This window comes from Diceros bicornis, chromosome 3, assembly GCF_020826845.1.
Source record: "Diceros bicornis minor isolate mBicDic1 chromosome 3, mDicBic1.mat.cur, whole genome shotgun sequence".
NCBI classification, from domain to species: domain Eukaryota; kingdom Metazoa; phylum Chordata; class Mammalia; order Perissodactyla; family Rhinocerotidae; genus Diceros; species Diceros bicornis.
The window spans coordinates 13,135,718-13,148,782 of NC_080742.1; the positions used below are offsets into that span (position 1 = coordinate 13,135,718).

The following is a 13,065-nucleotide window of genomic DNA, read 5'->3' on the forward strand; positions in this document are numbered from 1 at the left end:
CATCTTTTTTTTTTTTTTTTGCTTATTCAACCAATTTAGGAATTCAGATGATTGTAATACCAGAAGTAAAAGAGGTAAAAAGGAATAGAAGAGGTAAGTTCTATCTATTAAGATAAAAAACATACAATTCTAATAAACAGCTGAACTCTGGCTCAACTTTCCTGTCTATCTAGTGATAATGGAGTCTAGGGTTTTCTTTTATATTCCCTATCCTTGAGCAAAGACCTGAGAATACCTTAATACATGCATTTATAATATTGAACTTACTACTACTAGAACTGAAGCTACTACCTACATGACCATATATCAAAGTAGTTATGCTATATAAATCATTCTTTGTAAGAATATTAGTAAAAGAGCTGTGACAGAAAAGGCCTAAAATCAACACATCAAGTTCTGCCTCTGCCACTGATCTGCTCTGAGACTTCAGTTTCCTCACCTACAAATTGAGAAAAATAATATCTACCTCATAGCTTTATCTCTACCTTTCTTAGAAAGAGATAGATTGTTATGATCTCATTATTACAACTTTCTTAAGTAGCCTAGGCTTTGGCTTTGCTATTCTTTTCTCCTCTGAGATCTTACCACTTTGTTATCTAGTTTAGAGCTTCTCTATCCAATACAGGAGCCACTAGACATATGTGCTACTGAGCACTTGAACTGTGGCTAGTTCGAATTGAGAAGTGCTAGAAGCATATTGGGCCGGCCCTGTGGCTTAGCGATTAAGTGCGCGCGCTCCGCTACTGGTGGCCCGGGTTCGGATCCCAGGCGCGCACCGACGCACCGCTTGTCCGGACATGCTGATGCTGCGTCCCACATACAGCAACTAGAAGGATGTGCAACTATGACATACATCTATCTACTGGGGCTTTGGGGAAAAAAGGAGGAGGACTGGCAATAGATGTTGGCTCATAGCCGATCTTCCTCAGCAAAAAGAGGAGGATTAGCGCGGATGTTAGCTCAGGGCTGATCTTCCTCACAAAAAAAAAAAAAAAAAGAAAGAAGTGCTAGAAGTATAAAATATATACCATTTTAAAGACTTAGTGTTAAAAAAAAACCCATGAAATATCTCATTAATATTTTTATACTGATTATATGTGAAAATGATAATACTCTGGATATATTCAGTTACATAAAATATATAGCGGGCCAGCCCCATGGCTTAGTGGTTAAGTGTGCGCGCTCCGCTACTGGCGACCTGGGTTCGGATCCCGGGCGCGCACTGACGTACCGCTTCTCCGGCCATGTTGAGGCCGCGGCCCACATACGGCAACTAGAAGGATGTGCAACTATGACATACAACTATCCACTGGGGCTTTGGGGGAAAAAAAAAAAAAGGAGGAGGATTGACAATAGATGTTAGGTCAGAGCCGGTCTTCCTCAGCAAAAAGAGGAGATTAGCACAGATGTTAGCTCAGGGCTGATCTTCCTCACAAAAAAAAATAAAATAAAAAAATAAAAAATAAAATATATAGCAATTAATTTCACCTCTTTTTAAATCTTTTTAATATGGCTACTAGAAAATTTAAAAGTACACATATGACTCACATTATATTTCTCCTGAACAGCTCTGATCTAGAGTTGTGACTTCCCCACTGATTATAATTTCCTTAAGGGGAACGATAAAAGTTTATACTTCACCTTTGTAACCTGAGCCTCTAGTAAAACACTCTCCACACAGCTAATGCTTATAAATGATGTTCCAAAATATGCTTTCTCTTGGATTGTTAGTCTTTTTTTTTTTTTCTGGTGAGGAAGATTGGTCCTGAGCTAAGATCTGCCAATCCTCCTTTTTTGAGGAAGACTGGCCCTGGCCTAACATCCATGCCCATCTTCCTCCACTTTATATGGGAGGCCGCCACAGCATGGCTTGCCAAGCAGGGCGTCGGTGCGCACCTGGGATCCGAACAGGCGAACCCCAGGCCACTGCAGTGGAGTGCACGCACTTAACCACTTGCGCCACTGGGCTGGCCCCCCTGGATTGTTAGTCTTATCTTGTGAAGTTATGCTAGAAGCAGGAAGTCTACTTCTAGTATTAGCCTACATTTATGGACATGCAGTTAATCAAAAAACTTTCCAGATATAGCTTCCTGATAAGAAAGGTGGTCTCCTAATTATTCTGGTTATGGTCATCTTGCTAATCAAGTTTAAAAAAACTACATTTACACTTGGCTCAACTTTCCCTTTAAATATATTATTACCTTTCCACATTTTCAGCTGTACCAAGGATTATGCCAAGCACTAGTGAGAAAAATCAGCTGGTCACTATGTTAACCTGTACGTCGCAATTGGGATTTTTCAAATCGAAGGACAAACACAGTGTAGGTAAAAGCTTACTGCTAAGATCTAAGATGGCTAATAGGCAATTTTTTAAGGTATCTAAGAGTCTCCACTATAGCAGTTGGCTTCAACTCCACTTCTATTCACCAAGGTCCAGGTATTGGTTTTTGTTAATGCTATGCATAGCAAAAAGTTATTTTTAAATAAAACATCTTCATAGTTAAGTCTGTGAAATGTTTAAAACTGCTTTAAAAAAAACTTAGGCTAATGAAACAAAATTTTATTCTTATTAAAACAGAAATCCTTAAATCATAGCCTATCAATCTTCACTAATCAGTTATTCCTAAAGTATTTAAAAACCATTCTTTTTAGTTCAAACATTTAGGGAAAGCCAACTCATGGTAAGGTAATGGGGAACAGAAAGAAGTAAAATATAAGATCCCTAACTCTGAAGGAAAGGCAAAACAAGCCCAAGATTTTTCAAAACTTAGTGATGAGAGGAAAACAAATATATAACAAAGAAGAAGCTGGACTTGGTGGGAATAATAAGTTTTTTATTTTAGACACAATAATCCAAAAGCAAACATTACTGAGTATAGAAATACTGGACTAGAGCTTAGCAAACCCATTTTTCATAGATCCTGAACTAGATCTTCAATTTCATATCTATAAAATGCTACAGATAGACTAGATAAACTCTAAGGGATCCAAAAAATTCTCTTTTATAACCTTAGATGTGAGTATAAATTTGGTCCACTACACTTATTCATTCAATAAACAATCACTGAATACCTCTTAAATTTTAAATTAGTTTAATTTTTTTAGTGATATATTATATTTTAGCAGTAATATCCAATATACAATTAATAACATTTTATAGCCATATGAGTACAATAAAATGTACTTCTCTCTCTTTTTTGTTTTTTTTTGTGAGGAAGATCAGCCCTGAGCTAACATCCCTGTCAATCCTCCTCTTTTTTTTTGCTGAGGAAGACTGGCCCTGGGCTAACATCCATGCCCATCTTCCTCCACTTTATATGGGACACTGCCACAGCATGGCTTGACAAGCGGTGCATCAGTGCGCACCCGGGATCCAAACCCGGGCTGCCAGCAGCAGAGAGCACGCAATTACCCACTACGCCACGGGGCCAGCCCCTCTCTCTCTTTTTAAAAAACATTTTATTTTGAAATAATTATGTAGCTTCACAGGAGGTTAACAAAGAAATGTACAGGGAAGTCCCGTGCACCCTTCCCTCAGCATCCTGCATCTTACACAACTATAGTATCTTTTGATTACATATTTGAAATAAAAAGGAAGCAACGTGTTAATTATATCAATATTTCTTATGAAAACAGCTCCAAAAGCTTTATGTTTCCATGAGAAGGAGGAAAAAATGTGATTTAAGGGTCTTTTTAAGCTTCCAGATTTTATATATATAAAAAAAGAGTATTTAAAAGTTTGAAAACTAAACCACAAAAATTCTGATGGTTGTCTCATAATAAAAATTGGCAATAGCTATCCTTTATATGTCCTCTGAGTGGGGGGAACTATGCCCAAGGGACATATACATGTATGTGGAATAGAAAAAAAATCATTTTCTAAAACACAAATGTTTCTTAAAACATAGTCATTCTGTAATTGCCTACAAACTGATCATTTTCCCATAATAAAAATGGCCATATTTGTACCAGAAAAGATTTGGCTTCATAATATAAATCATACTTATTCTATAAATATTCTATAAATGCATTTAATACAGAAAATAGGCAGAAAGCTATCCTCAACACTACCCACTCTCAATGTATTATTCATTCCCTTTTAACTGTATAATTAATACGTGGCTTTCATTCTGTTTATGAATTGCCTTATAGTATACACACTAGACATGCAAACAAGGCTTAGGTGTATCACACACTGTATACTAGACAAATTCCTATCTAGTATATAAATAACATTTCATAAATTACATCTTGTATTAATTGCTTAAAAGTCTAAAGAAAAAAAAAGACTGTTGAGGTGAATATTTTTAGGAAGTAAAAAATCTTTGACTATTACCAACAAATGCTGTTGCTACTATCAGATATGGATTTGCATCTATCAGATGCTTTACATTAAGAAAGACCAGTACTTTAGACTTGGAACCCTTTGCCTCTCAAGCCGTGCTATCCAAGTTCTTTCTTTCCTTAGTAGTGTTCTATTTAGGCAGAATGAGTGGCAATCTATTGTCACAAGAGTGCCTTGTTCAAGAATCTATTATTTTACAACAAAAATAACTTATACATGGTGCAAAAAACATAATGGCTTTTAAAATCTATATTACAATATTTATACAGTTAAATGAACTGTTACAGGAATATTAGAGAGCATCTCTGGGTCTTTCCCAATGGCAGAAGCAGGAGTGGTGACAACACTTCTAGACCACTTGAAATGCCAGCAAAAGGAGCATAACAGCACTTTCATCCTTTCTACCTACCAGTTTTAGGAGCCCTAAAATAAATAAATTTCCTTTTTCTTAAACTTAAATTCCATTAAGTTCAGCTTTCTGGTCAGTAAGAGTCCCATTAAGCACAATACATCTATATACTGAATTGGAGAATAAACATGCATCTTTCCACCCTTCAGCTTCCAACACTGTCACTTGAACCCCTTGCAATTTCCAAAAGTAAATAATCAATCTTCATAGCAATAACTTAGTGGTTAAGTGACTGGTCATTCAAAAACAAAATATAATGAAATCTATCCACACGAGTGCCTAGACCAAACAGTCTAGCAGCAAGGTAAGAACCTTTCACTGAATCCATCAGAAATGGATCCCATAAAAGTAAACCTTGTCAAAATAATCATCCAGCAGTGTGGTACTCCCTTTCCCTTATTTAAAAATGGCTTGAATTTTGTTTTTCAACTCAACTTTTTAAAAAACAAAGCAAATCCCACGTTTAAATGGATATTATACTTTCTTTACAAAAAAATTAAGATCAGGGGCCAGCCCAGTGCCATACCAGTTAAGTCTGCATGCTCCGCTTCAGCGGCCCGGGGGGTTCACAGGTTCGGATCCCGGGTGTCGACCTAAGCACTGCTTATCAAAGCCATGCTGTGATGGCATCCCAGATAAAATAGAGGAAGATGGGCACAGATGTTAGCCCAGGGCCAATCTTCCTCAGCAAAAAAAGATGAGGATTGGCAACGTATGTTAGTGCAAGGCTAATCTTCCTCAAAAAAAAAAAATTAAGATCAAATTTCAAACCAAATTATTTTTCCGATGTAAACATGATAGATCTCACAAATTAAAAAGACAACAGTAACCTATTATCTTGATTCTTGATGCCAACAATTAGCAAATGGAAAAGACAAAAAGAATTAGAAAAAAAACACTATTTTGGCTCAAAAGTTATTTATAAAAGTAATTTTAGTTAAAGAAATTTTTGCCTTTAATCTTCTGATATTTTATTTTAGCCAAGAGTCTCAAATGAGAAAAAATATAAATGCAAATCAAGCACTGCTTGGTTGTGCTAAAATAATTGTATGTAGTATTTTGCTTTTCCCTGTCCAAAATACCTTTAATTTAAATACTTACTCTGAGCCTGCAGCCATTTCCAAGTACGACGTTTCTGCTGTATCAACCCCCAATGGGATCACTATGCTCATGACGTTCGCCTCTGGTAAATTCGATTACTATGGAGTCCTATGCATTGGTATCCAAAACACTGGGGCATGCCAGCCACAGTGCTCATTGCAAACATCTAAGTGCATCCACAAACCCTGTTTAAAAGAAAAAGGAACAAAGTTAAGAATCATCTTCATATTCCTAGCAACAGTCACACTATAACAACAGTAAGTAAAATACATGCAGAAAGCATTCTTTATTAAAATATCAATATAAATTGAGATTTGCTCAGGAAGTCTCTATTTCGTTTATTTTTCTGGAATTAACTTATGGGATTGTGATCAAAAGAAAAGTTTCTGAATCATAATCTTCCTTAGGGAATGAATTTAGGATGCCAACAGAAGGATTACTAAGGTATATTACTTAGTGAAGAACCAAATATTATTCATTTTTGAAAGACAAAATGTAATTTCTTAGAGCACTAGTAGCCAAAACAAGTCTTTTAGGTTCAGTGAGTAATCTAACAATAAACTAACAAATACTGAGTACTTACCATGGACTAAGCATCATACTAAGCTTTTACATGGATGATCTATCTATTTAATCCTCACAACTCTGAGATAAGGATCTCCATTTTACCATTGAGGAAAACAAAAGCAAGAAATGTTAAATAATTTAACCAAGGGTGCTCAGTTTCAGAGATAAAACTAGGATTTGAACCAATTCCATTCTACTGTTTATATATGTATAAAAGGAAAGCTACTTTATTTGTAATAAAAATCAACCATTTTACAGTGGTTGTCATTTTCCATTCTACATAAATACAGGTATATTGAGGGGGTTCTCTATTTCTTTAGTAAGTATTAAAACTCCTTAGAGTTAATCACCCCTAATACAATTAGTAGAGAAAACTAATATACTTGAAGTGTTTTTTAAACACATTTACCATAGTAACAAAAATATATTCAGCTTCAACATCAATTTTTCTAATCTAAGTTCACTGTATAACACTTGCTATACATACTGTTTGTGAAATACCTACTCAAAATCTTTTCAACAATGACATAGTACAACTTGGAAACAAAACAGATAGAGATAATCCTGTAAACAGGAAAAGAGCAACAGTCAAAATTGTCCCTGTTATGTTATACCTGAAATACTGAAAAACTGTTTCTTTGAATAGTAATTCTTTTATTTATCTTTAATTTTTACAAGTAAGCTTGAGAATACCTACTCAGGTTAATTCCTGTTTCACAGATGATACAGATTGCGAGCTCGTACCTTACGGGGGAAAATACCAAAATAGGGAAATAAGGTGGTAATAGTAGTTTGACTTCTCCAAGAAAACTAGCCTTTACTTTTAAACCACATATAACTGGGGGAAAGCTTACTAGATTATAAATTACTATAATAAAAATATACAATATTGTACCTGGAAGTTAAAAATATAATAAGCATTGGAGCCTGTCTCTAACACTCACTAGATGTATTGAGCAATTAATAAGTGGTAGTTACATAAGATGAGCTGCTCCTATTTCATCACAAAAAGTGTACACAGAAAAACTCCCCAGCTCTCATTTAAAGAGAATCTTCTAATAGTTTTTGAAAATAATTATGGTTCTCTACTTGCCATGTGTTTACGGTTTGCTCCACCAAATTAAAACTGTCCTCTAAAAACAATTAAGGCAGAGTGAGAAAAAGGAAAAGTTGCCCTACATTCTTTTCTGCACCTGTGACCACATTACTTACTTCATAAATGCCGTATTTACTTAACCCACACATAGCTTTAAAATTATAAAATTTCTAAATAGCAAAATGCAAGCAATACAAAACTGTAAGTTTGTTCTATTTAAATGCTACATTATTCTGTATTTCTTTAAAATGCTGAAGACTTGAACTCAACAGGTAACAGTTACAACTTTTAAAAAATTCTCTTCCTTGTTGGTAGCATCTAGTTGGTAGACGTTTCCTTCAGCTCAGCTTATCTTTACATTACACTCATAGGAAATCTTACATTTTAGGTATATCTTACTAAATATTTACTTGTGCTTTTTTTTTTTTTTTTAAACCAGAGGCAGAAACTGGACAGCAGAAATAAAACTATTATGTATTCTTTTAGGTAACTGAGTAATATTTCCAGCCTAAAAGAATCTATTTGAGTATGCATTTAATAGCGTGCCCCATTTTTATATAAATGTACAATCCTCAATAAACACTACATTTGAGCTGTTTTTAAATAGCAGTGAAGAGCTTGCCATAAGCCTATTTCAAACAATGGCTTACATTTGTGTGATTACTGCCTGTCTCTCAAACCCTGCACAGTGCCTGTAACATAACAGGCACTCTTACAAAGGATTGGTGAATGAATTAGAGCACCCGGGATGAAACTGCAGCTCCAGCCTCAGTAACTAAATGAGTTGTCAACCTATACAATTAACAGCTATAAAAACAACTACATGACACCTCTTCCAGAAATGCATCTCGCTAAAAACACAAGAATCTCATCCCCAGGATAAAGACACCTCACTGCTGAAACAGAACCACAGCCTCTGAGTTTGACTCAATAGGGAAAAAGATCTCAGTAATTTACTCACAGGAGGTCAGAAGACAAGAGGTCATATCTATTGAGACCATAAAATGGCAAATACTTCCCTATATTCATTAATATCAAAAACTCTATAGCCAGAAAACTTATGCTGTTTAAAAATCCAGTTGATACTTAATAAAACCATAAATTCATAAGGGTCAAATCATCGTGTCTTTAAAAAGAAAAGAAAGGGAAAGCCAAAGTAGTAAGCAGAAAAGATATGAGCTTATAACACAGGCATAACTAAAGGAAAAACAATTCAACACAATCCAATTACCACAAAGCTTTCACATCTTATATGTGAATCTAAAAACTGGTTATCCAACTGGCAAGTAAAATATATACAAAATACATTGAGAATAAATGGCAGCCATTAAAGAAATAATATAAAAGGAAATACCATGAGATGTCTGGTAAATTTGAGGTCCAAGAAAGAATAAATGTCTTCACAAAACCTGCTATCCAGAACAGACCTAGAAACCAAGTGAACATAGGAGTATTGAGCTATTTTCAAATGGCATAAAATTACAGGTACTTCTGCCTAACATGGCACCTAAAACCAAAGGGACTCAACGAGCACATAATTCTTAAAAAAATAAATTTATTCTTCACTTTTTTATACAAATGAATATAAATGCAAGCAAAGGCAACAATTAAAGTACCAAATCAAACTGAAAAGAAACTGGGAAATATAATATTAAAAACAGCAAAGCAAAGGCAACAGTACTATAACAAAAACAAACAAACCCCAGAAGTAGGAAAAACAAGATAAAATGCAAGAAAAAGCAAATTAAATTAGAAAATAGTCTATCAGAAAAACTGGAAGACTGAGGTTGCTTTTAAGACCACAAAAAGTTCAAAAAACAAAAAAAATACCACTGAAAAGATGAATATGATACCCAAAAGGCAGAGAAGATGAAAATAGGAGGAAAATTTTTTTCTAAAATTACACATAAAAGTGCCCAATCTAACAGAATCTCTTTGCGGAAAGGATCATTTATTATTATCCTTCTGTCTTTTATAAGTACCTTACAGAGAGATCAATAAATATTTAAAATTAAATCCATGTTTATATTTTGAAGATGTAGCACTAAGAGAGTAAGCAGGTTAATTTTTGGGTGAATTACTAATGGAAATGAAATAAAGAAATTTAAAAGAAATTGTGAGGGACCACATACCTGAGGTTTCCTTATAAACTAGAAATTAAACTGCCCTCATTACTCATTTCAGATTTTTTATTTACAGGAGTTGACTAAAGTAAATAAAAAGAATACTGGTTGATCAAGATCTATTACCAAGTTACTACTTAACGAAACTTTGGGCAAGTCATTTCACTATTCTGGGCTTCAACTATAAATGGAGGTAGCTTAGATTGATGATCTTACAGTTTAAATCTTACAGTCGCAAGTATATTAACAGATTATTCCTGATAATCAAAACAGAATAAATATTAGATTCTAAAAAGCTACAAAAAAAAAATCTGACAACAGAAATGAATTATGTATTTCTCCAATTGGGTTAATATTAGTATCAGACAGTGCTCCATGAGCACTTACCTGATCAATACTCAACTAGAGGTTATAATAATAGTAATAACAAATACTGAGTGCTTACAACATTTAATCCTCACAATGAGCCTATGGTATAGGTCCATTTATTATCCCCACTTTACAGATATGATAGAGAGGTTAAACTTGTCCAAAGTTCCATAGCTAATGAATAGCAGAATCAGAATTTGAACCCCAGCAGTCTGATTCCAGAACCTACATATTCGTTTGCCTGAAATTAAAATTTGCCAAACAACTGGTAAAATAAATAACCTAGAATTTACAGGTTATCGGAAAAAACTGAAACTGCCTCTCTCAAAAGGAGGAGAAATTAAATAAATACATAAGTGTCTCACTTCAGAACGCCTGGAGTGCATTTATCCTGGCACAGTAAATGAAAGAACAATAACAAAACCCACCTTGCTCCTCCCCCAAACCTGATCTACTTAATAAATTTACATCCAGGGCCGGCCCTGTGGCTTAGCAGTTAACTGCGCGCGCTTGGCTACTGGCGGCCCGGGTTCGGATCCCGGGAGTGCACTGACGCACTGCTTCTCTGGCCATGCTGAGGCCGCGTCCCATGTACAGCAATTAGAAGGATGTGCAGCTATGACATACAACTATCTACTGGGGCTTTGGGGGAAAAAATAAATAAATAAATAAATTATAGAAAAAAATCTGTCTTCTTGTAGTCAGAGTTAATGTTGGTGGACCTACCTGAAAAATGGAAACCTACATAAAATTCAATGTTCAAAAAACACATTTTCTGGTTCTATAAAAGAGTTTCACTGTATCATATTTAATATTTATTACAATTCCAACTGTTACTACTAAATTCAGTAACAAAGTATCAATGCTTTAGCTTTCACTCTCTTATTAATAATGGTTACATACTAATAATGGTTACTTATTCTCTTGAAGCTTTAGTTCTTCATCTGTAAACAGGAATAATCAAAGAATGTATTTCTGAATTGTTTCAAGGATTGTGCATGGCACTCAGTTAAGTGTTAGCTATAATTATCAGGTAAAATTTCTGCGAATTACATATTTAGGAAAAGTTCTTAGAAGATGAGTATCGGAGAACAATTCTCAGTATTATACTTGTAAAAGTAAACAATTAAGAATTTCTGATCTATCCCAGAGTCCATTCTTATCAGTAAAGGAAAAAGGATGCTTCTGTATCGAACTGCAAATTCAGAGAATGTGATTGAAGTAGTTTCACTTAAAAAGTCAACAGCCAAACTTCTTTATTACAAACTTTAAACACACTATTTCAATTATTTCCTTAAACAAAAATCTGTGTACAGAGTAATGGTTAAAATAAATAAGTCACCTGAACTCTGAAATCCCTTTTACAAAATTGTCAAAACGAGATTGGTTCTGATAAGACTAAACTCTTTAAAGAATAAACCCATGGCAAATCTCATGATATTACCCACTGGCACCAAACCATCCCTATACAGCATACAGTCAAGACTGAGGCACTTTCCCAAATCAGTCAGTATTTGTGTGTGCGTGTGTGTGTGTGTGTGTGTGTGTGTGTGAGGAGGATGAGCCCTGAGCTAACGTCCCTTGCCAATCTTTCTCTTTTTGCTGAGGAAGATTGGCCCTGGGCTAACATCCGTGCTCATCTTCCTCCACCCCATATGGGACGCCGCCACAGCATGGCTTGGTAAGTGGTGCGTGGGTCGGCGCCCAGGGTTCCGAACCCGTGAACACCAGGCCCCCGAAGCGGAGCGCGTGAATTTAACTGCTACGCAACAAGGCCGACCCCAGTCAGTCAGTAATTTTTAAAACTCCATACTAGTTTACCTTGCAATCCAGCTTACCTTATCTTTAGCTCATTAGAGATTTGATATTGGAATCAAAGTATCGAGAACAACCACCTTTTTTAAAAAAGACAGGAACGCAAAGAGTGAACCCTAACACAAACTATACACCTTGGTTGATAATGAAGTTTCAATGTTGCTTCATTGAATGTAACAAATGTATCATAGTGATGAAGAATACTGATAGTGGGGAAGGCTGTGTGTGGTGTGTGGGGAGGAGGCATGTGAGAACTCTGTACTTTCCGCTCAATTTTGAGGTGAACCTAAAATTGCTCTAAAAAATAAAGTCCGTTAATTAAAAAAATATATGTATGAATATGATATACTATTTGTTTGGCATTATATAATGGGGTACCATTCTTTCTACCAGGGTTTCTGGGAAGCTATTCTAAACACCAATTCTGCAACTAACTAAAGTACTGGTATACTCCTCCATCACCACCCCAAAATCCTCTCAAATTAAAATAACTAATTTCAATACTATCCAGTTTTTAATGCACCATGCTATTATTTTTGAATAATATTTGTCATTCCCCAAAGTATTGGAGATCACTAAACTATAATGTTAAATTCTAGTAAAATGTGGCCTTTTATGCAAGTAGCAATTCAGTGACTGATATCTTGGTTAGATTAGAATCTCCAGGTATAAATGTACAATTTCTGTTCCTACACACACAAAACTGTTCTTAGAATGAGTTTTGCCTTTGTTTATACCTGAGAATATAACTAACCAAAAGTGATTTCCTTCTAAAATAGTAATCTATTCCCACTTTCTACTTGCCATATGGCCCATGACCATATACCTTAGAATGTATTGCTCAATATATGAGCAGAGGAAAGAGAATCTTCAAACTTAAGAATAATTATATCTTCCCAAATTCCTTAAAATCTTACTTTTATGTACAAAAGTAATGAATACTGTAAAGTATTATATCACATACTTCAATGGGTTCTAAAACTTCCTCAGTTTAAAAAAAAAATTGTTATCTACATGAGTAATTTTTAAACTGTGCTCTCAGTAGTCCTAATGGAGCTGGGGATTGAGATAGTAGGAGAAAACAGAGTCAGGGAAGTTAACAAAAGAAAATAAGAGACAGCACATTCTGTAGATTTAAAAGGAAAAGTCTGAAGCTGCATGTTCTATGTGGTAGCTACCAAATGGGGAAATAACATTAAATGGAACACTACTGAGCAATACAGAGGAACAAACTATTGAT

The 13,065-nt window shown here is 35.0% G+C and overlaps 1 protein-coding gene across 9 annotated transcripts in view; it reads right to left on the reverse strand.

Annotated features, from left to right (window-relative positions):
* KMT2E (lysine methyltransferase 2E (inactive)) overlaps nucleotides 1–13,065 on the reverse strand; it is an 87,227-nt gene that overhangs the window by 59,918 nt on the left and 14,244 nt on the right. For 6 of the 9 annotated variants that reach the window (XR_009215896.1, XM_058523693.1, XM_058523681.1 and 3 more), the window contains exons 2-3: nucleotides 8,873–8,945; nucleotides 5,856–6,040 (exon numbers count right to left, since the gene is read on the reverse strand). Coding sequence is in view for 8 of the 9 variants with exons in the window: in XM_058523693.1 (XP_058379676.1) it covers nucleotides 5,856–5,926 (71 nt within the window). In the remaining variant the exon portion in view is untranslated. Of the gene's footprint in view, nucleotides 1–5,855; nucleotides 6,041–7,119; nucleotides 7,167–8,872; nucleotides 8,946–9,783; nucleotides 10,503–13,065 lie in introns of those variants that run through there. The other 3 variants (XM_058523658.1, XM_058523666.1, XM_058523675.1) reach the window with 3 other exon arrangements.